This window comes from Diadema antillarum, unplaced genomic scaffold (assembly GCF_040938485.1).
Source record: "Diadema antillarum isolate AM-2024a unplaced genomic scaffold, OU_Dant_1.0 seq00001096_RagTag, whole genome shotgun sequence".
Taxonomy (NCBI): Eukaryota; Metazoa; Echinodermata; class Echinoidea; order Diadematoida; family Diadematidae; genus Diadema; species Diadema antillarum.
Window position 1 is genome coordinate 183,779 of NW_027271913.1, and position 27,745 is coordinate 211,523.

General features: G+C 38.1%; 1 protein-coding gene across 1 annotated transcript in view; it reads left to right on the forward strand.

The window, feature by feature from the left end:
* Nucleotides 1-26,994, forward strand: part of LOC139743534 (uncharacterized) — a 41,981-nt gene extending 14,987 nt beyond the window's left edge. The window contains exons 16-58 of the mRNA XM_071654013.1: nt 106-330; nt 714-827; nt 1,760-1,873; nt 2,385-2,498; nt 2,867-3,091; nt 3,351-3,464; nt 4,032-4,145; nt 4,789-4,902; nt 5,338-5,451; nt 5,702-5,815; nt 6,356-6,469; nt 6,792-6,905; nt 7,548-7,661; nt 8,088-8,201; nt 8,678-8,791; nt 9,108-9,221; nt 9,922-10,035; nt 10,523-10,750; nt 11,169-11,282; nt 11,841-11,954; nt 12,621-12,734; nt 13,189-13,302; nt 13,724-13,837; nt 14,345-14,458; nt 15,054-15,164; nt 15,971-16,084; nt 16,437-16,550; nt 17,370-17,486; nt 17,740-17,967; nt 18,481-18,600; nt 19,211-19,324; nt 19,946-20,305; nt 20,652-20,774; nt 21,251-21,364; nt 21,914-22,027; nt 22,490-22,609; nt 23,177-23,293; nt 23,632-23,748; nt 24,074-24,187; nt 24,701-24,820; nt 25,331-25,487; nt 26,146-26,295; nt 26,916-26,994. Coding sequence (XP_071510114.1) covers nt 106-330; nt 714-827; nt 1,760-1,873; nt 2,385-2,498; nt 2,867-3,091; nt 3,351-3,464; nt 4,032-4,145; nt 4,789-4,902; nt 5,338-5,451; nt 5,702-5,815; nt 6,356-6,469; nt 6,792-6,905; nt 7,548-7,661; nt 8,088-8,201; nt 8,678-8,791; nt 9,108-9,221; nt 9,922-10,035; nt 10,523-10,750; nt 11,169-11,282; nt 11,841-11,954; nt 12,621-12,734; nt 13,189-13,302; nt 13,724-13,837; nt 14,345-14,458; nt 15,054-15,164; nt 15,971-16,084; nt 16,437-16,550; nt 17,370-17,486; nt 17,740-17,967; nt 18,481-18,600; nt 19,211-19,324; nt 19,946-20,305; nt 20,652-20,774; nt 21,251-21,364; nt 21,914-22,027; nt 22,490-22,609; nt 23,177-23,293; nt 23,632-23,748; nt 24,074-24,187; nt 24,701-24,820; nt 25,331-25,487; nt 26,146-26,295; nt 26,916-26,994 — 5,675 coding nt within the window. The remainder of the gene's footprint in view (nt 1-105; nt 331-713; nt 828-1,759; nt 1,874-2,384; nt 2,499-2,866; nt 3,092-3,350; nt 3,465-4,031; nt 4,146-4,788; nt 4,903-5,337; nt 5,452-5,701; nt 5,816-6,355; nt 6,470-6,791; nt 6,906-7,547; nt 7,662-8,087; nt 8,202-8,677; nt 8,792-9,107; nt 9,222-9,921; nt 10,036-10,522; nt 10,751-11,168; nt 11,283-11,840; nt 11,955-12,620; nt 12,735-13,188; nt 13,303-13,723; nt 13,838-14,344; nt 14,459-15,053; nt 15,165-15,970; nt 16,085-16,436; nt 16,551-17,369; nt 17,487-17,739; nt 17,968-18,480; nt 18,601-19,210; nt 19,325-19,945; nt 20,306-20,651; nt 20,775-21,250; nt 21,365-21,913; nt 22,028-22,489; nt 22,610-23,176; nt 23,294-23,631; nt 23,749-24,073; nt 24,188-24,700; nt 24,821-25,330; nt 25,488-26,145; nt 26,296-26,915) is intronic.
* The last annotated feature ends 751 nt before the right edge of the window (nt 26,995-27,745 follow it).

Consider the following 27,745-nt stretch of genomic DNA (forward strand, 5'->3'; position numbering starts at 1 on the left):
TATTTCTCTATTTTGTTCTAAGGATTACTTTTTTAGTTCAGCTTCACTGACTATATTTGATATTCATTACTCATTTGTAATACATTGTATTCATTTTCTTCGCAGACATCGACGAATGTGCCAGCTTCCCGTGCCAGAATGGTATCTGCAGTGATCTTATCAACCAGTATGTGTGTACCTGCGACCTTGGCTGGACAGGTGTCAACTGTGAAACGGACATCAACGAGTGTAGCAGTGCCCCCTGTCAGAACGGCGCTCAGTGCCTCAATCAGATCAACCGATATGAATGCGTCTGTCTTCCTGGGTGGGAAGGGGTTAACTGTGACATTGGTAGGTTGGACGTTCAGCTTTCTTCTTAAGCTTTTATGAGTCAGAAGGAGATATCTAAAGTGGATGTTGAAAGCGTTATTTAGTTAACATCGGTATTTCAATCTTATTACGATATCTCTCGTCACATAACCATCCATAATTAAACATAACATGATTATAACATATATAACATATATCCGTTGAGAGCGGGCTGACAATACTCGGGACTCGTCCTCATCGGGTTAACGGAACATAGTCGTAGGCTGAATTTGTCTAAATATACATTATAGATCATATTTTTGATGACACGCCATTAAAATTGACAAGTAAATAAGCTGACATATTGTATTCTTATCGTGTGCACTTTTTGATTAGTGTGTTTATTTTTATCTTTCTTTGATCAGATATTAACGAATGTGCCAGCGGTCCATGCCAAAACGGCGGAACGTGTACAGACGAACTGAACGGGTTTACATGCACGTGCGCCCCTGGGTTCATGGGAACGTTCTGTACTGAAGGTAAGTCGTGTTTGGTGTTCTGCGGGTAGATTATACCTTGACAACGAGTACCGCCATGCAAAGGGTTAAGTTCTCATTTTTCTGAAAACTAGACGACTACAAAAAGGCATTGGATTCATGATATACACTGTACATGCAACAAATAACGGAATGCATTTCAGTGTATTGTTTTATGGCCATGTTATACATTCAAATAATTTCAAATTAAATCATCAAGATTCCACGAGAACAACTAAAAGTTGATAGTTTTTAGACTGTCAAAATTCAAATTGTTGAGTAATCTAACAGTTTTGGAAAATGCTGCTATGAACTAACATTGTTGCAATTATTTCCGAGGGATTTGTGATTGGTAACATTATGTCTGCAACCTGACAAAGACACTATAAAAGAAAAAAAATAGCAGAACTGTGAATATGCCAAATTGCTTTTATTCGAATTCATGGAACTTTTTAACTGGGGACCTATAGTTACAAGCTGTTCACTTTACCCGTTATTCAATTCAATTCAATTTTATTATTTCAGTTTTCGATATAAACATATAGACATCACTTTTTTTGGTAATAGAAAATAAGGTGAGTAAAATTATGTGAGATGAAAAGAGAAAAATATAAACAAATCAAGTAAATACTTGGAATCCAGGTTGCACGTATTAGTTGATATATTATGTCAGACAAGTTTCACACAAGTGTATTATTATCAGCAGGAACACGTACCTCTATTCGTAACTTATGTTTATGATTTTTAAGCGTAAATAAATAAGTCTATAGCTTAAGCCATTCTTGATTAGACGACACTTGTAGATACGATTTCTTCACAATTTGAAGGTTTGAAGGAATTCGAGAAAATACCTTCTTATGAACATGTAGGTCAATATACATACATGGAATGTTAGAGATGGAATCAACTTCACTTCTTCTCATTTTTTTTTTCAGATGTGAACGAATGCCGTTCAAATCCATGTCAGAACGGTGGTTTGTGTAACAACCTTCTGAACTTGTACACCTGTGACTGCCAAGCTGGGTACACTGGCACCAACTGCGAAACAAGTAAGACATATATTTTGTTGTTCCTGTTGCGAGCAAGGTGAACAACGATTTGATATATATCTTATTTTGTATATTATGTTATAGTGATATTCTGTGCGTGTCTTTCGGAGCTGGTGATTCTTTTTCTTTTTTATTTCCAAATTCTATTTCATTGATCAAGTCTCGTCAACCCTAAGGGGGAAATACGCCTAAAGTGCCATTTATTAGCACAGTTAAGCTTCACTCTCAACGTGACTTTTCTCTGAATATTTCTAGAATACATCCAGGGAGCATGCAGGGATTTGTGGGTTTTTTCTTCTTCAAGACTGTTGTGTAGCTAGAGTCTTGATAAATCTTTAACTACTGACGATCTGAGATCGAAGTAGTCATGTGAGTTCGCATCGGAGGAAGAAAATGACCCGTTGTCCTCTCAAAATTCATCTCTTTTCAATGTTCGTTAGCTTTATTTCGCTTGTTCCATCGATATTACAATGATGATTGTCACATTGTTTTTTCTGTTTCCCTTGTCAAGACATCGATGAGTGTGCCAGCGTGCCTTGCCAGAATGGTGGAACCTGTAGAGATCTGGTGAACGCCTATATCTGCTCGTGTGCGAATGGGTGGGCCGGCGTAAACTGTGAAATTAGTAAGTCAATTTGTGTGCGATAGAATCTGGCTACATAGTCACCCAAGATTATTGTATACAGTGTGTTCGAATTTCCTCCGATTTCGGGCAATGTGTTTCGCCATTCTAAAATTTTAACTTGTCTGTGAAAGATGTGGAAACGACATGAACGTGAAATCACATGAACGTGTCACGTGATGGTTATAGATATAGAATTTAGCTGTTTCCTATCAGATAACAAGAGCATATAGAATACACACTCTTACTCCGAATGAACGATCTCATGAACTCAAATTACTCAAATAAAGAGAATAGTGACATCATCGACAAAGCTCCAACTCTTTTGTGGGATCGTGTTTAAAATATATTTTCTCCAACTTCTCATGTAGACATAGACGAATGTGCGAGCGCGCCATGCCGAAATGGCGCCACCTGTACGGACCTGGTAAACGGCTACCAGTGCACTTGTGCGCCGGGCTGGACCGGTACGGTTTGTGATATCGACATCAACGAGTGCTCCAGCAACCCGTGCGTCAATGGGATTTGCAGCAACGCCAACAACATGTACTTCTGCACGTGTAGTCCCGGTTGGACCGGCACAAATTGCGACGTTGGTAAGAGATCTGAAACAATGGTGACTATACTCTTTAGCTTACCTGTAAAAGTCAAAGCCTCATATTTGAAACTCTGTGGATTTTAAACATCTGATGATCAATATTGTGAAATTAAGGGGAAGTAGCATGCAGTATGAGTCCCAGATTTAGAGGTGACTAGTTCACACAAACCAAATTTTGGAAGTCTGCTAAGAGTATATCTTATTAAGTTGTACCGTCCTATCAAGCTGATTCTTCTCTTCTTATTGCCCTCTCAAAGACATCAATGAGTGTGCAAGCAACCCATGTGGTAACGGCGCTACCTGCGATGATCAAATCAACAACTACGTCTGCACCTGTGCGCCAGGATGGACCGGAGTAAACTGCTTTGTGGGTGAGTACACTCAAAGACGATGCAATGAAAGCGGCGTAACTGTAGTAAGAGGTCATAAAGCGTTCGATTAATCAACCATTCCCTTTCAGAACTCTGACTTGTTCATTACAATGATAATGTACGCTTGGATGTGTGTGTCTTTGGGATGTCCAGGTTTTTTTCCCCGTCACTTTGTTTAATCTATGCTACAGCCCCACATCCCCACATCCCCCACATCCAACTGGACCCCATGGAAGACCAGCTTAGTGTAGCTGAATATGGGCTATCCAGCCATCTTCACAGATGGAAAATGAACAACAACAACAACAACAACAACAGCAGCCGGATAAGTCTCTAAAGTTTGAACACTGTTGAACAACGGTAGCCTTGTGTGACTTTTGAGAATTGTTGTTTCATTGTTTTGGGTTATCACATTTCTCCTTCGTCTTTGCAGGCTTATTCAAGAAAAAAGTCTGAGTTATCTGACGTTTCATACCGGGTTGAAATCCATTCTCATGTCTAATTGTTTTCTTCGTAAGAAAATTAGCTTTGAGCGAATTTTCTGCTAATGTTTTGTTCTTTCTACAGATATCGACGAATGTGTTTCAAGCCCATGTCTCAATGGAGCAACATGCAACAATTTCCAGAATATGTACACATGCTCGTGTGCGGGCGGTTTTACAGGGGTCAACTGTGAAACCAGTAAGTTGAAAATCATATAACCTTATACTGTACCTGGAAACGCAATGTTGCAAAATATATATTTTCAGTAAAGAATGCTGAAAAACAACTCGATTTTTTTTGTGTACAACTCATCAAAACAATATAAGTCTGTCAGCTAGTGTCAAACTTTCTGGATCTCAATCGATAAGCTAATGCGTTTTGTTTCAATTATCTTATTCGAGTTCTTTACTTTTCTAAGCGTTTCATGCCCGTTTTACATGGTTAATCTAAAATGTGTTTTTAATACCTATTTTATTACCAATTACAGCAGTAAAATATCACGCACACATACATACATGCAACTGCATACAACTAGATGTACCAGTACAAACAACAACAACAACAACAACAACAACTCAGGCTAATGCTACGTAGACGGGATGGGTAGACGAGATATTCTCCTGTTTTTCCCCTCCGTATTCCAGTGCTGCTCGTTCCAGTCCTCACGTCGGTTAACATTGAGCTATAGCAGACGCCGTTATTACAGCGTCTGGTCATATTGGCCGCCAGGAACATGGCGTAAACGCAGCATCACACAGATACATTCAAAATCGTCGCTTGTGACATAATTCTGCCCATGTAAGCACTATGATGGATCTCTTTTTTCTTTCACCTCACTCAGACATCGATGAATGTGAGTCGTCACCCTGTCTCAATGGAGGCACCTGTCAGGATGGAATCAATCAATACACCTGTCTGTGTGATGGAGGCTGGCAAGGAACCAACTGTGAAATTGGTAAACGTAGTAGCCTCTGTCGAGTTGAAGTTTATACAAACATTATTATGTAGTCGAGGGAGAAGGCTGTGTTCGATTCCCTCCGAAGCATTACTGTCACTTAAGCCACCACAGTACCGATAAATAAAGGCAATACCATGATATTTTGTTTGTGCTTTCCTCTTGATACCAAGCCAATACCAAAAGTAAATGTTAATGACCAGCCTTCCCGCCATGCAAGCGGCAGAATAATAGTACTGGATATCAGACCAAATTCTGAAGAAAAAAAAATGAGAGAAACAAGTAGACCTATCTTCAGACGAGTCGTGTCTACATATCAATGTTTGCTAGGCATTGTTTCCCGCTCCGACTCCACGAATCTATTTATTTATTATACATGAATGTATATGATACCTGATAGCGAAAAGTATATTTGATTTCAATCACTTTCCACAGAAATCAACGAATGCTCGAGTCTCCCCTGTCAAAACGGCGGAACCTGCATAGATGGAACAAATAGTTTCACTTGCGATTGTGCGTCTGGATGGACTGGAACAGTATGTGATGAAGGTATGATTTTATAAACATGTCTTGAATAAGGAGTTAAATTTATGCCATTCCTGATAGAAAAGGAGAAAATTTCCACATCCTTTATTAATGTCAATCCATGGAAGTATAAAAGTGAGTAACAGCAAAATGTTCTCATTTGACTGTAGTTAATTACATTCAGCCCTTTTTAATCTTTTACTTGACTTAACTTCATGAATATTATAAATACTACATACGATAATGATATCACTGTGTGTTTGATTCTCGACAGACATCGATGAGTGTGCCAGCGCCCCCTGTGAAAATGGTGGAGTTTGTACCGACGGAACGGATATATATTTCTGCACCTGTCCGCCTGGATGGCATGGTTACAATTGTCAAACAGGTGTGGACTAGGAGCGAAATTACAACCTTCCCCGTTTGATTATTGTCTAAGTGAATTAAGTGGTGTTTATGGTAGCGTGATATGTTTTTCCACTATATACAATAGAAACTACTTGATAAGGATTACGTTAAAACTTTTGTCGAAGTGATCCGACATACTATGAACTGTCCGTTCAAGTCTTGTGAAATTGTTTCGAATGAAGAGAGCAAATGTTAACAAATGCTATACTTCTGCATTCATAATTATCAGGAGATAATTGCGTCATAGGTTCATTCCCCAAATTGTATTTAAAACAGTCTATGGTCTGTCGATATTTGAGATTATTAAGTAATTCTCGGTTTCAAAAGGGTGTTAAGAGTTTTCACTTAGAAGTATGGAAGAACTTCACGTAATCCCTTGTCGCCAGAGACCAACATTATTCAGTCTAATATCATCAGCATTTCAGTCTGATTAATTTCAACTTCAAGATCGTTGAATGGCATCTCGTGGAGATACTATACCGTTTAACATGTTCTTGTTTATCACAAAAACTTGATACAGATCGACAAGAATGTAGCAGCGATCCTTGTCAAAATGGTGCGACCTGCTTTGATGGGATCGATGGCTATGTGTGTCTCTGTGTCACAGGATTCACTGGCACTCATTGTGAAACAGGTAATTCTTTCTCATTGTGATATCATCAAAATCTTCATTTTCAAGTATATTATGATAATAAAATCCCCTTGCCAGACAACTCATCAAATTCAATGTCAAGACAAAGATATGTTCATTGTACATTTGACTTCTTAATGCCATCCAAACTGTGCAAAAACAATATAAAATGAAAATATATACTATATATATATATCAACGTACGATGTGACAGAAAAAAAATACTATTTGCGGTTTTAAAATGTGTTTTGTGTCACTCACATTATGATTTCGGTGACATACAGTGGGCAGATCGTGTAACTCTTTTTATGTGCCTTTTCTGCAGACATCAACGAGTGTGCGAGTAACCCGTGTCAAAACGGAGCCACCTGTCACAACGAGGTCAATCAATACAGCTGTCAATGCGCTCCAGGATACGATGGAAACAATTGCCAATTTGGTGAGTAAAATCGATACATCATTATTTGACTATTTTGTTTCCTGTTGGCAAAGGGTGCACAAGTGATATTCCATTACCACTTTATGCTGATTTTTTTTTATAAGATAGATACATTCTTTTAAGAAATATTTTTACATGAGTCATTATTTCAAACGCTATGCTAATTGTCTAGCGTATCTGCCGTGGGAAGAGGGCGACTCTTTATGATAGTTGTTGTCGTTTAGTTATGCTAAGAAGTTACTGTTATAATTAAGCTTTTCTAGTGCAGAAACAAAGGCTTGGAGAAAATACGAAACGAAACAGAGATCCCGACGCACCAGCATTCTATGGAATTTCGCCGTCAATCTGTTGTCTGGAGATTATTGTGATCAGTACGCGGCAGTAGCAAACATTCTTAGATAAATGTTTTTCCTTGGAAAGCCCTTCTTTCCGGTTTATGATGACAATGTTGTAGAGAAATAAAAACATTCATTGCACCACAGTTCAATTCAAGAAACGTTCCTGAAAAAAAAAGTCTCCTGCTCAAGTGGAAAAGAATCTGCCCTATCTGATGGTCTCGAATTGGTCTATAACGCATGAAATTGATAAATCAGTTTTAGGCATGTTAGGGCACTAATCATGTCATTATCACTCTCTTGACAGAAATCAACGAGTGTGCAAGCAACCCGTGTGAGAATGGAGGGACCTGCACAGACCGGGTGAACCTATTTACCTGTACCTGTCGTCCCGGGTACACCGGGGTACGATGCGAATCGGGTAGGTGTTACCCCTCTATCACCGGCTCTATTCACCTGTTTGTAATTGCTGGTTTCGGGGATTTTTTTTGGCAAGAATAGAATTGTTGTTGTTGAACGACGAAAGCCTGATTAAGATGCACGTTTTGAGAACATGATTGAGACATTTTTCTTACAGTAAAGCCCCCATACCGCACTCACACCATTATACTGTTATCTTGTTTGTTTGTTTGTTTGTTTGTTTGTGATTTTGATATTTCCGCTTTCATTTTGCATAGGAGTTTGCTTATTGATATCATCTCGTGTATGTTAAAATGCTTTAAGAGTTAATTTTAATCTAGATATTGAATTTCTGCTTTTAAATGATCACAAAACTCATGTTGCGTATTCTGTCTATAGCGTTTCATACATGCAACAGAATTTGACATGTATATCACTTTGTTTGCAGATATCCAAGAGTGTCTTAGCGGGCCATGTGAAAATGGAGCGACCTGCATTGATCACGTCAATGACTTTACCTGCATCTGTTTTCCCGGGTTTACTGGGCCACGATGTGAATTTGGTAAATTAAGCAAAATAACAAGCAACTTAATAACGATGATTATGTGTTTTTGTTGGTGTGCATTATCTATGGATTCCACATTTTCTCAATCCTTAAAAAATGCTTCACTCAGCTACAACGCCAGTATAGAAAACAAAGGATGAAACATATTTTTCAATAAGATTTCCATCTTCGTATTAGGCAAAACTTTATGCCCTATCAAAACAATGCTTTCCACTGTAAAGTGATTCAATGAATACAGTTCAAGAATTCGCCATTTGGTCTGAACAGAAAAGAAAAACAGATGACCAATTACCATATTCTATTTATCTTCAGTCTATACTGCACATGGACGGGCAAGTGTAGGCGTACATGTTCATTTTGATGCAATTAAACTATTGTTGTATTTGTTACATGTTGTAAACATAACTGAAACTTACATGATGTAGGGTAGCATTAAGATATTATTGTATGTGTTCATTTTATTCTATTTTCAGAGATTGACGAGTGCGCCAGTTCGCCATGTATGAACGGTGGGGCGTGTAGTGATGAGATAAACAGATACACGTGTGATTGCCGAGATGGCTTCCAAGGAGTAAACTGTGAAGAAGGTAACGACGACTTGTAATTATCGACTTTCTGGAGTCGGCTTGTATCAGAATTGTAGCAACAATCGATGTCACAGTCTGTAGGAGTTCCGTTGATAGCGTATCAATATTACATCACAATGATGTAATGCGACAGGAGAAATTTCTATCCTTGATACATGTACTGTTCTAATATCTATCAGTTGTCTCCTGCACATTTTATGACCTTTTTTTTTCAAATAGAAGTTGCAAGTGCTCTTCTTAATTGTATTACTATCATTGTTAAGTTTTAAGATGGAATTCTAAATTAGCTACACCTGTATGTTCGTAAATCTAACAGATATTGATGAGTGCTCCAGCAACCCGTGTCTTAACGGTGGACAGTGCACGGATAACATTAACTTCTACACGTGTGACTGTGTGGATGGCTGGACGGGGACCAACTGCCAGCAAGGTTAGTGACACAACACGCATTACAATGCAGCTTATGTTTATTCAACATGTTTGGCTATTAATGTCTTCCGGTGATATAAACAGCACTTTTATTGTTAACACTGTCACAATTGACTGCAATTCTCATCATCTGTGCGAATATGATTAGACACTCAACATACACAGCATGACAAGGCTCTTCTTTCCTATTCAATTTTAATGCTTTGAATTCTGTTCAAATGCTTTTTTTTTATTGTCTGAACTCGTTTCTGTTATATCTTGTAGTATTATAGTATATATATATATATATATATATATATACTATAATATATTATATATATATATATATATATATATATATATATATATATATACATATATAAAACAAGACACCTGTTTGATGTCTTGTTTCTAAATCATGCGCTTTCCTCGCCAGGATAAAGCGTTTTCAGTCTAATGCCATTTTAGGTTTTTATCACATTATAATGCATTACTTATATCGCAGAAGACGTATATCATAAACTGACGCTGCGTGAAAATACAGTGTATATGGCATAACAAAATCACGTAAAAATGTCACTGTTTGTACTCGGTTGAATTAGATAAGGAAGTTGTTTTTCTACTTCGGATGTATTATAGGAGACGGCACAGGTCAGACGATAGTTTTAGATAGTATTTCTATGTACTGTTGAGATATTTCTTTGTCCTTTCTTTCCAAACAGAAATCCTGGAATGTTCCAGTAATCCTTGTCTGAATGGAGCAACATGCATTGATGAGGTCAATAGGTATCAGTGTGTCTGTAGCGATGGATGGGAAGGCACGCACTGTGAGCGGGGTAAATCTAATCCCTTGTCTATATTAATATTTTAGATCAATTCATAATATACATATTATAGATACATGTGAAAAGGGCTCACGATGAAAGATGCATGATTGAATATGTTGTGATACCCTTTACAGAGAAAGCTTTATGAATGTTTTCAAGTTGGACTCGTTCGACATGTATTGAATGGAATAGCTTTACATTAAAATTGAAAAGTTCTTAGTCGTTAATATCTTTACTCTCAGAAGCTTCACATCTAACGTTCTGTATGTCAAAACTTTGGTCAAGGTACATTTTTTGGAACTATTCTCCAAGTGATGAAATGCAAAACACTCTTGTTAATGTTTACCACTATATACGCAATAAATACTGGAGCTGTCCCTTCTATACTTTAAGGGGAGATGAAAATTTACAGTCTAACGTTTAGGTTATTCTGCATATTATACGTTTATACAAACAAAAGCAATCGAAGTAACTGAAACGTCTCTTTCTCCAACAGAGACCAATGAATGCAGAAGTTCTCCATGTACCAATGGAGGGCGCTGTTTCCCTCATTTCAACTCCTTCACCTGCCAGTGTGTGCCGGGGTACACAGGTGACAGGTGCGAGACGGACATTAATGAATGCAGCAGCAACCCGTGTGTGAATGGAGGCACATGTTCACAGGCTATTGATTACTACTCGTGCGCCTGTCTGCCGGGGTACACCGGAACCAACTGTGAAACAGGTAAATGCATCACACCAAGCAAATTTGAGTTACATAAAATCACCTCTCCTGTATACCTATCTATTAGTTCTTGCGAGTGCATATTATGTTCATGTTCTTACCCCCCCCCCCAAAAAAAAAGAAGAAAAAAACAGGGGGAGGAAGAATGTGATGATTATAAACATGTTCTCTTAATTTACAACAATTCTACTTAATGTTTTGTTTTTCAATCCATTTATCAAAATATGTCAGCCACTGATCCATCTGGCAATTGAGTATGAAAATCATGTAACTAATATTCAAATGTAATGCTAGATGAAAACATCATCAGGAATGATAAAGGCTCTACTGACATATTGTGGCACTATGTGCTAGTTTTAATATTTTAGAAGACTGAAGGACATTTTAAAGATATGTTTATCATGCATACACTGTTCAGATATCAACGAGTGCGCGAGCAACCCGTGCCGTAATGGAGGTGTTTGCACCGACTTCGTCAATAGGTACGAATGCACGTGTCCACCAGGATGGATCGGAACAAACTGCGAAACAAGTAAGTGCCGTCTTTCATTGGAAGATGATCCCACGTGACCCTCATCCATTGTGCACGGTGATGCTCTGTTTTGCAAAAGTGATCACAGATGATTTTTGTTGTGTCTTTGGTTAAGGGATGTGAACTACCTGACGCACAAAGACTTATGTAAACAAAACAACTCCTGGAAACAGTTGACTCAATCGTTAGCAATGATTTCGAAAGAGAGTGTAAGGACCGGGGTGTAGAGAGCAAAGTAGAAATCGTCACAGTCTTTTCCTTTAAGTTCAGTATAGGGGTCTCGTTTATCTCGATCCACATTACGTGAAGACAGCCATTTGATGTCGCAGGAACGAAGCTTAGAAAATAAAGAAAAAGACGAAAGTTAAAGAAAAATCATTTTTACACCATTGATTAAATGAAATAGGATGTTACCTGAGTTATGCATTTCAACACTTTCCGTAACTTCGCGTGTTTAGTTTAATACGTATATTGATTGTTTCATGTTGTTTTCGCAAGCAAGGAAGAAATCATATTTACAGTTATGACTAAAAATCCGCTCAAACCTTTGTATTTTAGGCGCAGACGACTGTGCACCAAACCCTTGTCGTAATGGCGCCACGTGCCTTGACGGAGATAACACTTTCACTTGTGTCTGCCTGGCCGGTTTCAATGGCTCTCTCTGTGAAATAAGTAAGTACATTGATGGTAAATTGCTTTTGAAACATGATAATGTAACAAAATAGGCCTATTCTACATTAGATATCTATCAGTGAGCATTGTTAATCTTGAAATTGATTTGAAATTGGCATTGGTCCCGTCTTGCGTAACAGTTCTGGTAACTTCATTGTATCCACTCCCATATTTAAAGTCGCAAGTAAACATTGTCTATGATCTGTGATGTTGTAAAGGCTGTAATGGCCTATGGGTGTATAAAGGACAAAGGATATATTACAAAACAAGAAAAAAAAACGCCAGTATTCATTTTTCAACTTACACATTATCCTCTTCAAAAGCAAATTTTAAATACATGTAATAAATACGATATTAAATATATATTTTTTCCTACAAACTTCTTCATCTTTGAAAGAAAAGCATGTTTCTGTAAAAGCAAGCGAAGAAAGTAGATGAATATATGTCTGAAAAAAAAGCTAAAGGTTTTGTATCTAATATCAATTGGAATCGTATTTACATTATTTAATCGTATCGCAGTTGCCTGTCAGCTTGGGATCATTTGTCTTTATATATTGTATGTGATATTTCATTTTGTACCTGAATGTTTACGTGAATAAAATTTCTTTGTGAAAAAAAAAAAAAAATGTTTCTGTACAATGTCTGCTCGTTTGCTTGTTTGAAAAGATATCGACGAATGTGCCAGTAATCCGTGCCAAATGGATGCCACCTGTAACGACGGAATCAACCGTTACACATGTGTCTGTGCCCTAGGGTGGACCGGCTACAACTGTAACGAAGGTGAGTGAGTTCCAATATTACCGTTAATTATTGATGGTAATCTTGTCCTAAGGAAAAATGTACTGTTGCAGTACTCATACTGCAATTATAGCCTATATGTGTTCTTACGCTTTTCCAACGACTTACTTCAAGACTTTTGAATAGTTAACTTTGTGCAATGTATTTCTCTTGGATATTACAAAGATTTTAATGTGGATGTCAATATATTTTTTCTTACACATATTTTCGTTGTTTTGTATTATTATTATTTGCACAATTTTTATGCACATTTCGTCACAAATATTTTTGTACCAGACATATTAAAACCTCTCTCTCTCTAAAGCATCTGTGCAATGACAAGCAGCTTTGACTGTGACTCTCCTTATGTTTACAGCTCATTTTGTGTCTCTGCATTGTGACTTTTTTTGTAGCGAAACAATTAGATTTGATCAAATGTGATTTTCTCTCCTGTCAGATATCAATGAGTGTGCCAGCAATCCCTGTGTGAATGGCGGAGTTTGTAACAACCTTCAGAACGCATTTAGTTGTGATTGTCCGTCTGGCTGGACGGGTGTTCTTTGTGAAGGAGGTAAGAATGAGTTGATTTATCATAATATCGAAATTCGTTCATTCATTTATTTCCATTTTAGGGCGTAATAATAACATTTACAAATTTTAAAACACGTTTAGAATACTACGTCTTATGATAAATGGTGAGATAACAAAAAGAACAAAAAGCACACAAAAGGCTTGTTGGAAATGACCCCTTACAATCATTTTAACATTTCACAATCTTCCTTTTGTCATACGAAATTATTTGCATTCAAGAAAGCTTGAGGAATCAACGTTAATAGAGGTATAATGAAACAATCGCTTTTATCTCAATGTACCAAAGACTCCAATTGTCGATTTTCAATAATTCGATTATTGACAATGAAAAAGTAATGTACTGTAGATACGAACGACATTTAATGTCTAATTTGACGACAATGTGACTTTCCGATTCACAGATATCAACGAATGTGAGAGTAATCCCTGTCTCAACCAAGGGCTGTGTACCAACGGAAGGAATTTTTACTCCTGTTTCTGTCAGCAGGGATGGACTGGAACGCAGTGTGAAATAAGTAAGGCCACATGGAATTTATCTCAATTTACGAGAATTTTATGTGCTCTGTAGTTGGTGTGAGAAATAGACAGGGAAATTTCAAAAATAAAGAAAAAGCAAGCAAAAAAAATAATGCACGGTGCTTTTCTCTGCAATGTGAGAACTGAATTCTCATCCACTTGTGTAATATTGTACTTGATATGATATATGATATGATATGATATGATATGATCATAACTATTAGGATAAATGATATTATATAATCATAACTATTAGGGTAAATGATATTATATAATCATAACTATTATGAGATATGATATGAACATCTAAGATATAAAACATCTAAGTGCTAGGAATAACATACTGGCGAGGATTCGAACCCCAGACCGTCTGTTTACAGATCCAGAGTCTTATCCACTTACTATACCATGGTGCTCTCACAAGTAGCTTAACTTGCAAAAAGTAGAAAGTCAAATTCGCATGCGAATGAAGTCTTTCATTGTTTACTGTTCGCCTTCCCACACAGATGTGGATGAATGTGCCAGCATGCCGTGCCAGAATGGAGGAACGTGTGTTGATTTGGAAAACCGCTACCAGTGCACCTGTGCCGCTGGTTGGACCGGGGTGCACTGTGAGATTGGTAAGTTTGCCCAAATTATCTATTATACCGCCTTTAAAAAGAAGGGGACGAAGGAGATATCGTTCAGTCTGACAATTTTTCTTTGAACATTTTCTTAATCTTGGAATCGAAAATGTCACAGGTAAGTTTGTTTTCAGGATGTGATATGAGAACTTTTTACGTACAACCGTTACTTCATCTTGCTATCACCACAAGAAAAAAAGACATTTGCTGGAGGTCAAAACATTGTTCGATCAGTTGGTAGAGATTCTTGAAAAGATCGAAAAGCAATTACAAACTCTTATCGATTGAAATAGATTTACTCGAAGTCAACACATACCGTTTTTCATATCTTACATGGAATTGTGTAAGTACTCATTGCGTTAGCTTTTGTAGAGATGAAATTATATTCTTGGTCACGGCAAGCATGTCCGAAATACAAGACGATGGATTTTTGACTGTCGCGGCCTATGAAAAGTAGCATACGATTGGTTGAATACCCTACCTTAGCTTTAGTACGGTTAGTTTAAACTTTTTGTGGTTGTATTGAAAAAAAAAAAGATTGTGCCCAGGCGTCCTCATTTGATTAATCTGATTGATTTCTGTCTTTCTACAGGAGTTAACGAGTGTTCCAGTAACCCGTGTGTGAATGGTATTTGTATTGACGTGGAGAATGGCTATGAATGCCGCTGTGACCCAGGCTACACAGGGACTCTTTGTGAGACAAGTATGTGGGATATGACTCTTACTCGATGGGAAATCGAATCGCAAAGCAATTAATTCATGTTGTGCAAAACAAAACAACAACGATTTACTGTCAATATCAATATTACCGATCAACATAATGAACACCATCATTTAACAGCTTGATAATAATTTTTCTTATTATATACGAAGTATGCGTTTGATTAGTCTTCAGAGCGTATGGTCCTCTATACAGAGCCAATACTCATAGTACTCTGGCAGCTTGTGCAATGTCTACATAATTATTATAGTATAACGATTCATTCCGAGCAGAGTTTGAAGTGTTGGGGGATACCAGAAATTATGCAGATTAAGTTCTTTTTGAAACTTTATGCTTGATTTCATCTTCTTATTGCCCACAAATGTGCATGGATTCAAACTAACCTGCAATGATATTGTACATAAATCAATCATGGCCGTTACAATGTATTGTGAGAAGCAGTGAGTATTCTTATACTGCCAATGCGGATGTGATATCCAAAGGTACGGCAAATATTGATGAACACGTTACAATTCTTGCAGTAACATATTCAAGCTCTTAGTGACTTTTGATTACAATATGAGTTTTGAAGCTCAACTACATTTTGATGACCATATGTATCCATAAACTAAATCTTTCCACAGCACTGGCTCTGGGAGATAACATGAGCAGTAAAGTTCTGGTAGCTACTCAATGCGACACAGAAATATCACGCATTGCCTTTTAAGGTCTGTTTGTGATCTCATAGGCAGTAAGAGGAAGTGTACCAGTTGTCATGTTGATTAACGTTGTATTTCAACCTATAACAGATATAGACGAGTGTAGCAGTGACCCGTGTATGAATGGCGGGGTTTGTGTGGACGGTGACAATGCTTTCTCCTGTGTGTGCCCGGATGGCTGGCAGGGAATCATCTGCGAAGAAGGTAATCAACTCTTGTTTTGATTTCATTAAATCTGGTTTCATTTGAATTCATAAGGAACCACCGTCCTAAATCGTAGACGGACTGTACACATTTTTCGCGGTTATTTTGGACGCAGAAAACTCGATACAAGCTTACAATATAGGATAGCTTCCCAGCTTGGGTAGGCGATTAGACGGTATATACAAGATATAGTTAATTTAGGAAAAGATGATTGGCATCTTCTACTAGAAAATCAGTCTTGTCACAGATAGTGCTAAAATGGAAGAAAAGAATGCATTCGTTTGTTGCATAAAGAAGAAAACTCCAATTATTTGTCGTTCACAGATGCCTCACAATGTTTGTATTTACACAGATGAAGACGAATGCGCAAGTTTCCCGTGCCAGAATGGTGGAATCTGTACCAATGGTCTGGCTTTGTACACCTGTACCTGCCCTACTGGTTTCACTGGAATCAACTGTCAGATCAGTGAGTAACAGCCGCATAAAGATAAAAACAACAACCAAACAACTCCATTTGTTCGAGTACGTTAAATGAAGCATACACTCAAGTTAGTTTTTGGTAATGATATAGTATATAATAATATTATTGGAAGACAATGAGTACTTGAAACAATGAAGGAGTCATAAAAGCTACATGATTCTGGGCAAAAATTATCATGCTTGTAGACCCCTTCTACTGAAGAGAGTTAATACATGTACTATATACTAAACAGAGAGAGAAACGTTGTCTTGTCTTGAAAAGAGCGATGCTAATCAATGTTGCTAAACCGAAATTGTAGTTTTGTACTCCATATCAAAGAATATACGCAAAAATGAAAAGGGAAAGAAAAAGAGAAGAAGAGGAAGAAGAAAAAGAAAGAGAAGAAGAAGAAGAAGAGGAAGAAGAAAAAGGAGAAGAAGAAGAAGAAGGAAAAGAAGAAGAAAAAGGAGAGGACGAAAGGAGACGGGATTTGAAGAGAAGGACATAGGCCGAGAGTTAGAAAGATACATCTTAGCCAAGATCTTAGCAACACACATCTGAATTTTTGATTTTGCTATAAACTGGAGGGCGATTAATTCATCTCAATTACAGTGGACTCACGTTATATCGAAATTTCTTTACAGCCGAACAAATAAACAATAAAATACGTAGGGAGGATAATGTTGCAGCCTGAATTTTTATTTCGTTGTACCCAGAATTTCGTTATAACCGCTTCCGTCATGTCCGCTATGACGGGAGTTCACTGCACATCATCCAACTCGGATTGTGTATTCTTTCATTTGGTTATTTCTTATACTTTAACAGATATCGATGAGTGTAGCAGCGATCCCTGTATGAATGGTGGACTCTGCTTCAATGATGGTAACGATGGTTATATATGCGAGTGTAAACCCGGCTACGAAGGAACTCGATGCGAAACAGGTGAGTTTATCTATAAACATGTACCTATAGAACATTAAAGGTTTTACACTGCGTCTTTTTCCGAGCCCAAGGACCTTTTCTCAAACCCAAAGAATCATTCACCGACTTGCAAACTTTCTTCGTGAGTATTAATTTCTTCGTAGACAACATCATTTTTAGTACCAGTTAGGCAAAGAACAATATTGTACCCGAAAGAGTTTCAAATCTAGAAATAGATATTGGTAATCCCTTGTGATTTGTGTTTTGGTTCCAGAAATCATGGAGTGCGCTTCTTCCCCATGTCTGAATGGAGCCATGTGCATTGAAGGCATCAACTCGTTCACATGTCAGTGTCAGCCGGGATTCGCTGGCTCGCTGTGCGGAACAAATATTGACGAGTGTGAAAGCTTCCCCTGCGAAAACGGCGGTGCTTGCCGGGACGAGGTGAACGGCTTCATGTGCTCGTGCCCTACCGGATACTCAGGCGATCGCTGTGAGATTAGTAAGTTTGATTCATTCATACCTGCGTTGAAGATCATGGGTTGGCAGTTCGATGAGAAGAATGCCTTTGTCAAGCCTGCATGAAATAACTTAATCACTTTGATGGATTTACGGCAAAATGTAATGTTAGTCGTAATTTCATCCATCAAGAACAAGAGGTGGATTGGTCGAGTTGACGCAGTGAAGGTGGCAAACTTAACGTCACGTAGTATCGCTGGAATGACACCTACAGATAAAAAAACCCCCACTCATCAAAAACAGTCCCGTTATGATACATGCATAGCCTATCTATTATATTAGACAAGTTTGTCATAGCATGGAATAGTCTATAAAAAAGAGTCTTAATAAACAAACAACACATGACGTTTTTGTGGTTCATAGATGTGTAGATGGTAGATATTGTCTTAAGTGTAGACCTAATTATGGCCAAGATTCATCTTCATAAAACTTTTAATTCGTAGAATTTATCACAGAAATGCAAATAGCGAATAATTCAATCATTCTCTCCAAACAGACAACAACGAATGTGAAAGCAACCCTTGTCAAAACCTTGCCACCTGTGTGAACAGAGTGGACAGCCACGGATATGACTGCTTCTGTCAACCTGGATTTACTGGCACACACTGTGAGATTAGTGAGTATAATTCATCTCATCTCATCTAGTATAACCCTCTTTGCTCACAAAACCATCTCCCACCCCTTCTCTCTCTCTCTCTCTCCCCCCCAGTCAGTGTCGTCGGCTCCAACTAGGCGATCTGTTTCAGACCTGTTTTAGAGGCAAAAAGTTTGTTTTATCATTCTATATATTGCATTTTCAAGGTATTGCTCTCTTAAATAAAGAGCAACATTCAATCAATTGCAGCGGATTCTTTTTCTTTATTTTGTTCCTCAGCCAGAAGAGAATAATTATTTCATAGGAGTCGTATCCACACTGAACATAATCATACATAGAAGAGACGTTAATGATTTTACACACGCCAGCAGAGTCGCTTAAAAGTCGAAACAAAACCGTCTAGGGTTGTTTAACAAAACGTTCAACAAACTTTTCGTCAAACTTGACTGGAGGAGATAAAACGGTATAGTGTCGGTATAGTCTCAGTGATTGTTTCCTAATGCTACAACATTTCATGTTAAGATGGCATCATATATCAAGAATTAAAAATAGTCTGCTATAACCCCTTGTTCCCAGACGGAATTAGAAACTGATATTTTGTCCCCTTCATCTGTTCCTTACACCCTCCCAGATATCGATGAATGCGCCAGCACACCGTGCATGAATGGAGGCATCTGTAATGACTTGGCTAATGGTTATCAATGCACCTGCCCCATGGGATGGAGTGGAACCAACTGTCAAACAGGTAATACTAACAATGAAATAATCACCATCATGGTGACAAAGCGAGCGTTAGGCTTTATTGACTTCGTTGTGAAGTTATAGGGAAGGTTCTCTTAGGATTTTACCTTGTTGAAAGTCATTTCCGAACAATGGTAAACCTTAGAATTGACATACAGTAGCTCAATATTGAATATTTCTGCATCACGTAACATAAAACAAGTCTTTATTGGTGCTTCTCATTTTGCCATCACCCTTTGTACATGTACCGACCTTGCGCTCTAAAGACGAAGAATATACCTATACGTATATATACCTCCTGCCTACAGAGGAGCTTGTGGTATAATATGGAGCGCATATGTGATATCAAGTTTGTTCAATTGGTTCCTGAAAGTTTTGTCTGTAAACTTTTGATTGTGGGCTTTTAAACAGCTCTTAATTTGCCGTTCACTTTCGCATACGGCACGTACAATTCTTTTGACCTCCTTCAGGTATACTGCGTTCTAACTATTTCTGTTCTTTTTCCGCGATACATTGTGTTCGCTAAAAAGCTGACAATAAGATTTGATAATTGCGAGGAACTGAAAATCACTATGGAGTCGTTTGATTTTGGATAATACAAGACGTTGCCTTGCTCAATGCACAGCTGTCGGATGCCGAGTAAACTACACCTTGGCGGCTGGAGGCAAGGTTGAGATCCACTCACCTAATTATCCGTCAAACTACAACAATGGGGAGGACTGCCGTTGGTTTATTACGGGCATCAATGGCCGACCCATTCATCTTGACTACAAAGACTTCATCACCGAAAACCGCTACGACCGTCTCACCATCGGTGTTGGATCAAATCCGAATGATGCCGGATCGATTCTTTACGAAAGATCCGGACCTGTAATGCCTTCCGACGAAACGATACAACCAAATGGCTTGTGGATAACCTTTATTTCGGATAATGAAAAGACGGAGAGAGGTTTCTCCATTGAGATCCGAGATTCAGCCTATGTCGGTGAGTTTCCAATTCACATGTTATAATACTTAATTATTTTAGAACTGTTAAGCGCACTATAAGACAATGAATTAAACTATGACACTGGAGTTTTAGTGACGAACCATAGAGTTTTCAGAAGTTTAGGCTTCACAAGCATAACACATTTGGAATCCGTCGCGCTATTGGCATGACACTGATCAACACGTGTACATTTTTAGATTCGTAATCATTTTGTTCATGTTAATTACCTGTGTGTTTTTAATCTTGTCTTAAAGTAGCCAAGTACAGTCTGTAGAAAGCTGTAAAACATTATGTCGTCATTTTCTTCTCTCTCTTCAAATGCTCTTTATCTTATATCTTACAGCCATCCGACCATGTGACGCTAAGCCATGTATCAATGGTGGCACGTGTGAAAACGTGGGTAGCACAGGGTTCCAGTGTTCGTGCACAAATCTTTGGCAAGGACAAAACTGCGAGATTCCATCAGGTGAGTGCTGACTTTGATCCCATCACAGTCACGAACAAGACTACCAAATACAACGGCGATGGCGCTTTCAGATAGTAGATGTTACAGGCTGATCCAGGGTCGTACATGTGGTGGCAGGCAAATGACAATTTCTTGGACAGCTGCCCTCATATTTGTTTCTGGGACGACGATCATATCTTAACTGCTTATTCAATGAAATGTTGGCATGGTAGGCTGGATGTAACAGTATGTTCGTCCTAAACGCACAAAATAATCATATTAAACTGACATATTGCGCATTGCTGCACTTGGCCCCTTATTCTGTATTGATTCAATTCATGCATCATGCTCTATGATAGATAATGCTTTGAAATCAGAAATCGTGTGAATCTATATGCTTAATTCATGTCGTCCTAAGTCATTTTTACAGCTGCAGAATGCAAAGATTCTTTTTTCCTCCAAGCTCATGTGAACTGTCTGCTTTCATAATCCCAAAGCTATAAACAAGTGCGCCCTCAACCCGTGCACGAATGGAGCAGAATGCACCAACATGGGCATGGACTACACCTGTACGTGTCCGGTTGGATTCACAGGAAAAAATTGCTCAATGGGTAAGTTCTTGGGACTTGATTTTAATATTCTTCCAGCCAATAGAAAACCATAATCTTTTTACATGATAGCCTATGGATTACGAACAAGCCGTCATAAGGTCTCCTCGAAGTAATTGCTGGAGTTAATCGATGTGTTAATAGATATATTTTGAATACATCATCTAAACGAATATAATGATTATGGTATATAATATATATCAACGATTGTGCCCCTTCTTCGTGGTCTTCTAACACGGATTGCAATGATAACACGGCCTCAGCGGTTATTCGCAGTGACAAACAAAACTTCTTCAAGCTCATATCAGTGTTAGTCCAGGAAATTTGGATTTTCAGTAATAAGGTAATTCTTTGAGGTCGTGTCAGCTTGATCAATAGATGACTTCAATTCATTTAATTGTTCAGTTTTATTCAATCTTTTTCTTATGTTTGTAAGTGTAATTACTCTTATCTGTTAAACCTTATATCACTTAAGTCCAGTGAAAAGTATTTTCTTTATTAAGAAAGACCTGCATTAAAAATGTACCATCTTTGTTATGTTTCATCTATCAGAAATTAACGAGTGCGAATCTAATCCGTGCCAGAACAATGGAGCTTGCGTTGATATAATAGGAGGATACGTCTGCGTGTGCGCCAACTGCTACACGGGGGAACACTGCGAGGAAGGTGCGTACGACAACGTCAAACTGCCGCTTCTTATAACATAAGACATTATTTTCACTTGAGAGCTTTCAGAAGAAAGAAGAGATTGCAATTTTCTGTATCATACCTCACAAGGGATGAATTGTGCAGCTGTTTGCGGTTATTTTTTTTAACACACAATTGTTGCATTTTATTGTGTTGCCTGTTGCTTGTCGTAGTAGCGCAGTGGACGCAAAGTAGAAGTTGTTTGAATTCAGCAAAAAAAAAAAAAAAAATACCACACACAACAAAACAATGTAGCACCGTTGAGACATTGTACTTATGCATGACTACCCAGATTTTAGTGTCTTTGACTTAATGATGTGAATGTATGATAGGCGCATTGGAAAGAATATGTCGCTGCATCTGAGTGATTATGTATGGATGTGTGGATTTTACGTTTCTTTCTTTCTTTCTTTCTTTTAAATGATCTATTCACTTATATAGCCCCCACCACCGCAGCCTGCAGTAAGAATGTGTGTGAAAACGATGGAGTATGCACGTTCCTTGACGGGTATTTCTCTTGCGATTGTCAGGATGGATATATTGGCAGCTACTGTCAGAAGGGTAAGCCGTGATACATGATTGTTTCTGTGATGTGAGCAAATGCTTCCATTGTTCCAAAGAAGGTTTTGTGCTGTACACTATCATTGTGGCTTATAGTCATCTTTTTCGCATGCTGTCTGTACACTCTTGTGTTAGGTTGCAATTACTGGATGACTACATGTTTTACGTGTTTGGCATTCCATGGCAGTTTGAACAGATGATAATTTCAGGCGCCATACTGTGAGCAGGATGGCGTAGAAGGTTTGCTGTTCATTAATGTTTCTGTCATGAATTTTCATAAGGTCGATGTTATCAATTATGATAGAGCATTTAGTTTATTTACTTCGTATTGATTACATTGTATCAGTAGTCTGTAATCCACCATGACTGCAGTTTTCAGAGTCAACAGATTGAGACTACAATATGTGTGCAATATAGATTTCTATTGTGACTTTGTAGTATGTTTAGGAATACACAATAACATCCCAAAATACTTACGGACGAACTACACAAAATATATTGTTCTGATGAATAAGTGACCCCCTGTTCTTATTAACCCGGTGTATTTTGTATTTTGTCTGTCAATAGATATTGATTACTGTCGTGACGACCCTTGCCTTAATGGAGGCACATGCACCAATCAAAACGGGACGTTTTCATGCGCGTGTACGGATAGTTACATTGGCGTAACGTGCTCTATCAGAGGTAAGATCAAAAGTCATTATTGTTTTGTGATTGAAAACCCTTGTCGTTCTAACAAATTGTGGATAAAAATTATTGCCCGTCTATCACTTGTTCGTTTCTTTGATTTTCGATAAAAAGGTTTACTTGAAAAATGTGGGCCGAGAGTTCCATCTAGAATAGACTTACCAACCTTTGACATATAATAAGTATCATCGTTGTGGTCATTGTTTTCGTCAAGATTGCTTTGTCATATTCAGTCATCCATTAGCAAGATTGATTTCATTTTGAAAGCTTGTCATTGAAACAAGCATTTTTATTCATGCATGCATGTGATAATGTTCTTCAACTTTTCCATTCAGTAACAACGGCTTGTGTGATGGAGAACCCATGCCAGAACGGAGGTCTGTGCAACTATATAGATAACTCCTACGTCTGTGCCTGTCCCCTGGGATTTACAGGCACTTTCTGTCAGACCGGTGAGTATCATGTTAGGTTCCTGAAAACAAGTTTATCTAACGAGCCGCTAGCAGGTTGTTACTCTGTCCTGGTGGGTTATGATTTTTATTGGAAACTTCGCGCGAGATGATTATTAACACTGAATTATAGCAAGAGGTTATGGTATGAATTATTTTCAAAGACTGAATTACACTATTTATGGACTGTCACTTTGATTCAATCATGTCTGGCGTTTTATCATTAAAATGAGTTCTTACTGGTGATAACATTAATTTTCTGATCACATTCTCGATACTCGATACTCTGAATCACAAAGTGTGTGCTTTTCTGTACTTTGTCTCCAAGATATTAACGACTGCGCCAACAACACGTGTCGGAACAACGGAGTCTGTGAAGACCAAGTGAACGGTTTCTTATGCTACTGTCAGAGTGGTTTCACCGGAGATCTGTGTGAGATAGGTAGGAAGATCTACATAAGGACGATAACACCATGCTTATACAATATATCACTCTCCAAACACAACACTAAACGGAGCATTGCAGTGTATAACATGTATATATTATGGATTATGTACTACAAATGCAGTTATGGGCACATGGATTGATCACGAAGGAGGCCATTACTTTTCAACCTACTCCAGACACTATACGTCTTCATCATGACATGACGTACTAAATTGGGCATTATGTTTGTTCGTTATCGTGCAACTACACTTCAAGGATGTTGCATGATCATTGAATAATTCTTGCTATTATTGATATGTCGAAAAGTTATTTTCAAGCTCTTTATAACCACGTCATGTTATGTTAATGATCTGATATCCTTTAATCAACATTCCCGTAAGTCCTCACGCTTTTTATTTCGTAACTTTGGTTATTGATGCCTCGACGCGCTGACTTTTATGGATAGGTAGGCCTAATACGTTCCACTTAGAATTGCATGGATTTCTTCGTTTTTCCTCCTCTATACAGACATTGATGAGTGTGTTAGCAACCCGTGTCAGAATGGAGGGACCTGTTTCAATGGTATCAACAGGTTCTACTGTCAGTGTCCGGATGGCTTTGATCAACCTGTCTGCAGCTCAGATGGAGGTCTGTTGTTCAAAGATTTTTCTCTTCTGATTCAATTGGCAGTTATCTTACAAGTATCTTAAAGACAAACGCTTAACTTGTACGTAGTGTATGAGAACATTTTATTTAATGGTTGTTGTTCAAGAGAATTTTGCATTGTTGGCAAAATTTGCCAGTGTAGGAAGATTTTGACACGACATCAGAGGATATTTAACTTGGCGTGTTTGCCAAAGTGTGAGAAAATGATTCCGAATGGAGACAAACCAATACGCAGTGGCGGATCCAAGGGGGAGCACACCGGGCGCGCCCCTTTATTTTTGTTAAAACAAAAGAAATAAAAAGAAAATATGGGGGGGGGGGGAGGGCGTGCGCCCCCTTTAATTTTGTGAAAGCGTTCTCTCTTTGCGGAATTCCTGGATCCGCCCCTGAATACGGGTATATCTCTGTATAAAAAGATCTTAACTGTTGAAGTTGTTGAAGTTCGCTCTAAATACTCATGCGTTCCTCATCCTTCCCCGTATCCATCGATAGGAACAAACCTAGCACAGACAGCTGACCAGTACACGTTCCTTGGTCAGGAGATTTCCCTCAATCCGTGGTACATTCTCCTCATCGTCGCTCTCGCTCTCATCGCCGTCTTCTTCCTCATACTCTTCATCTCTTCTGCAACATGCGGCAGAAAGAAAAGGTAAAGACCAACGGCCATCTCATTTCAATTTTACACTTTTCTTGCGAGCTGTATGCTTTATCGAGCAATCCATGAGAAAATGAAATAATCTGTCAAGTCAAGTGCTAGAGAATTTACACTATAAGTCAAAATCTCTAAAAAGTAATACATGGGCCCTCTGGTAGAGTGAGCAGTGGCAACACTGAAGAGGCTACCCTGGGTAAATAAGACCTTCTTCTTATTATCATTATTATTATTATTATTATTATTATTATTATTATTATCATTCTTATTATTATTATTATTATCATTATTATCATTATTATTATCATCATTATTATAATTATTATTATTAGTAAAAGATTGAAGGTTTATTTTTGAATTCTATCAAATTGGCATTGCTTTGAAGAACAAGCTAAAAGGGCAAACGTAATATCCACAGAATGCGATAGCTTGAAAAGATATTCATCAGAACTATTGTCTTACAGCCTTTTCTTTGCCTAATCATGCAGTAAGTCTCCCGAGTTTCATGTAAGCCTTACCCGACGTGTGTTGGCAAATCTTTTCTGTCGTGTTTCACTGTCATCGGAAGCGAACTTTTATAGTGAATTTTTAGACGCGTATAACTTATTGTAATGTTTATGAAAATGTTTACATTGCCTATTCGTCTTCCCTGCAGTGCTCTGTACGATGCAGAGTTGGCGAAGAAAGAGCGAGAACGAGGCATACCAAATTCTCAGCTGCAGGATTCGATCCCAGTCTTCGAAGACATGGACCGGCCGGCCACCCGGGAGAACGACTACGGCTTTCTGCCTCCGAATGCAGCCGAGTGAGTGCCGAGTCATAATGAAATAATCAAAATATCGAAATTGATTCATCCAACATTCTAGTGTCTGCTAAAGCAATTTAAAATGGGTTAGTCACCTCGAATATGAGATACCATAAACTGGAAAATTTGTGCAGAGCGACTATACTTACATATTACGTATCAGATTACGATTATTATCATCGTTTTGTATTTATGTGCATGCTTATTTTTACTATAGGTTTTCTGATTTGTGGGTGTGTGTGTGGGAGGGGGGCCGGTTGCAGGGGCTGTTATCTAAGTACGAGCATGTTTTAGCATAAAGCCCAGTGTATGGCACCCTCCTTACTATAGTCACCTGTGGAGGTCGACAATTTATTAATACACGTTCACAGCAATGTGCACACATTTTGATGGGTGTGTTCCTCATCAGAGTGCCTTTCCTATACATTAAACGTATTTAAGCAATGATTTTCAATGAATGAGAAAGGTTGAGCTTTCTATAGACAGAAAGTGGAACCATTCTGAAAGTGCACCATGACGAATCCTGTGTAATTTGTGTCTAGTGACACTTAAATGTTGGTATAGTCACTGTTATATGAAAATAAAAAATTGAATTTCCCTCGATGTCCATTGTATTGCAGGTCAACAGTCCGCGAAGTGAACAGCTACGAGAACCCCTGGCCACAGAGCAATGACGATCTTCAGAAGACACATCTCTAGACAAGGACCGCCATGTGTTCAGAGGAGGAAAAGGAGATTTGTAGTGATTTATAGCGATACCTTCTGAGATTAAGTATTCTTTCAACAACAAAAAAGTGCCTTTGCGCTGGTCTCGGTTGACACTGCGTCTGATGTTATCTTGATTCTCCCTGTCCATTTCACCATTGACCTAGGTCCATGATTTCACTAAAGAGAACGACGTTACTCACACAGACAACAGACACATTGACATAAAACACACACACACACACACACACACACACACAATTAACGCGTTACTACGTTTGATCAGACTTACACGGACATGATAAACCACATACGAAGGAAACACACACATGACGCAGACTCATTCAACACATTCTCTCCACCAATAACAGGTGTAGCAATGTCTCCAGCTAACATTTTCAAGAAATCGATGCTCTCTGCAAATCGTGGTATATTTCTGGTAAAATTACTGTCCATAGATAAAACCCAATATCTATACAATAAATCTGTTTGATGCAATGGAAGCTAAACAGGGTATTCATGGTATTAGTCTATTTTATCGCTATACTTTACTGGAGTATGATCATGTATACGTAAAACTTTACTATGCTATAGTATTATATTTCTTTGAACTGTTATTGCATTTTCTAATGAATATCCGTGAAACAATTTCTATGTCATAATTCCGCATTTGTGACAATCACATTGATAGTAATATCCAAGTGAAAGAAGAAGTTATCAAAATATAGTATAAGCCATTGCAAAT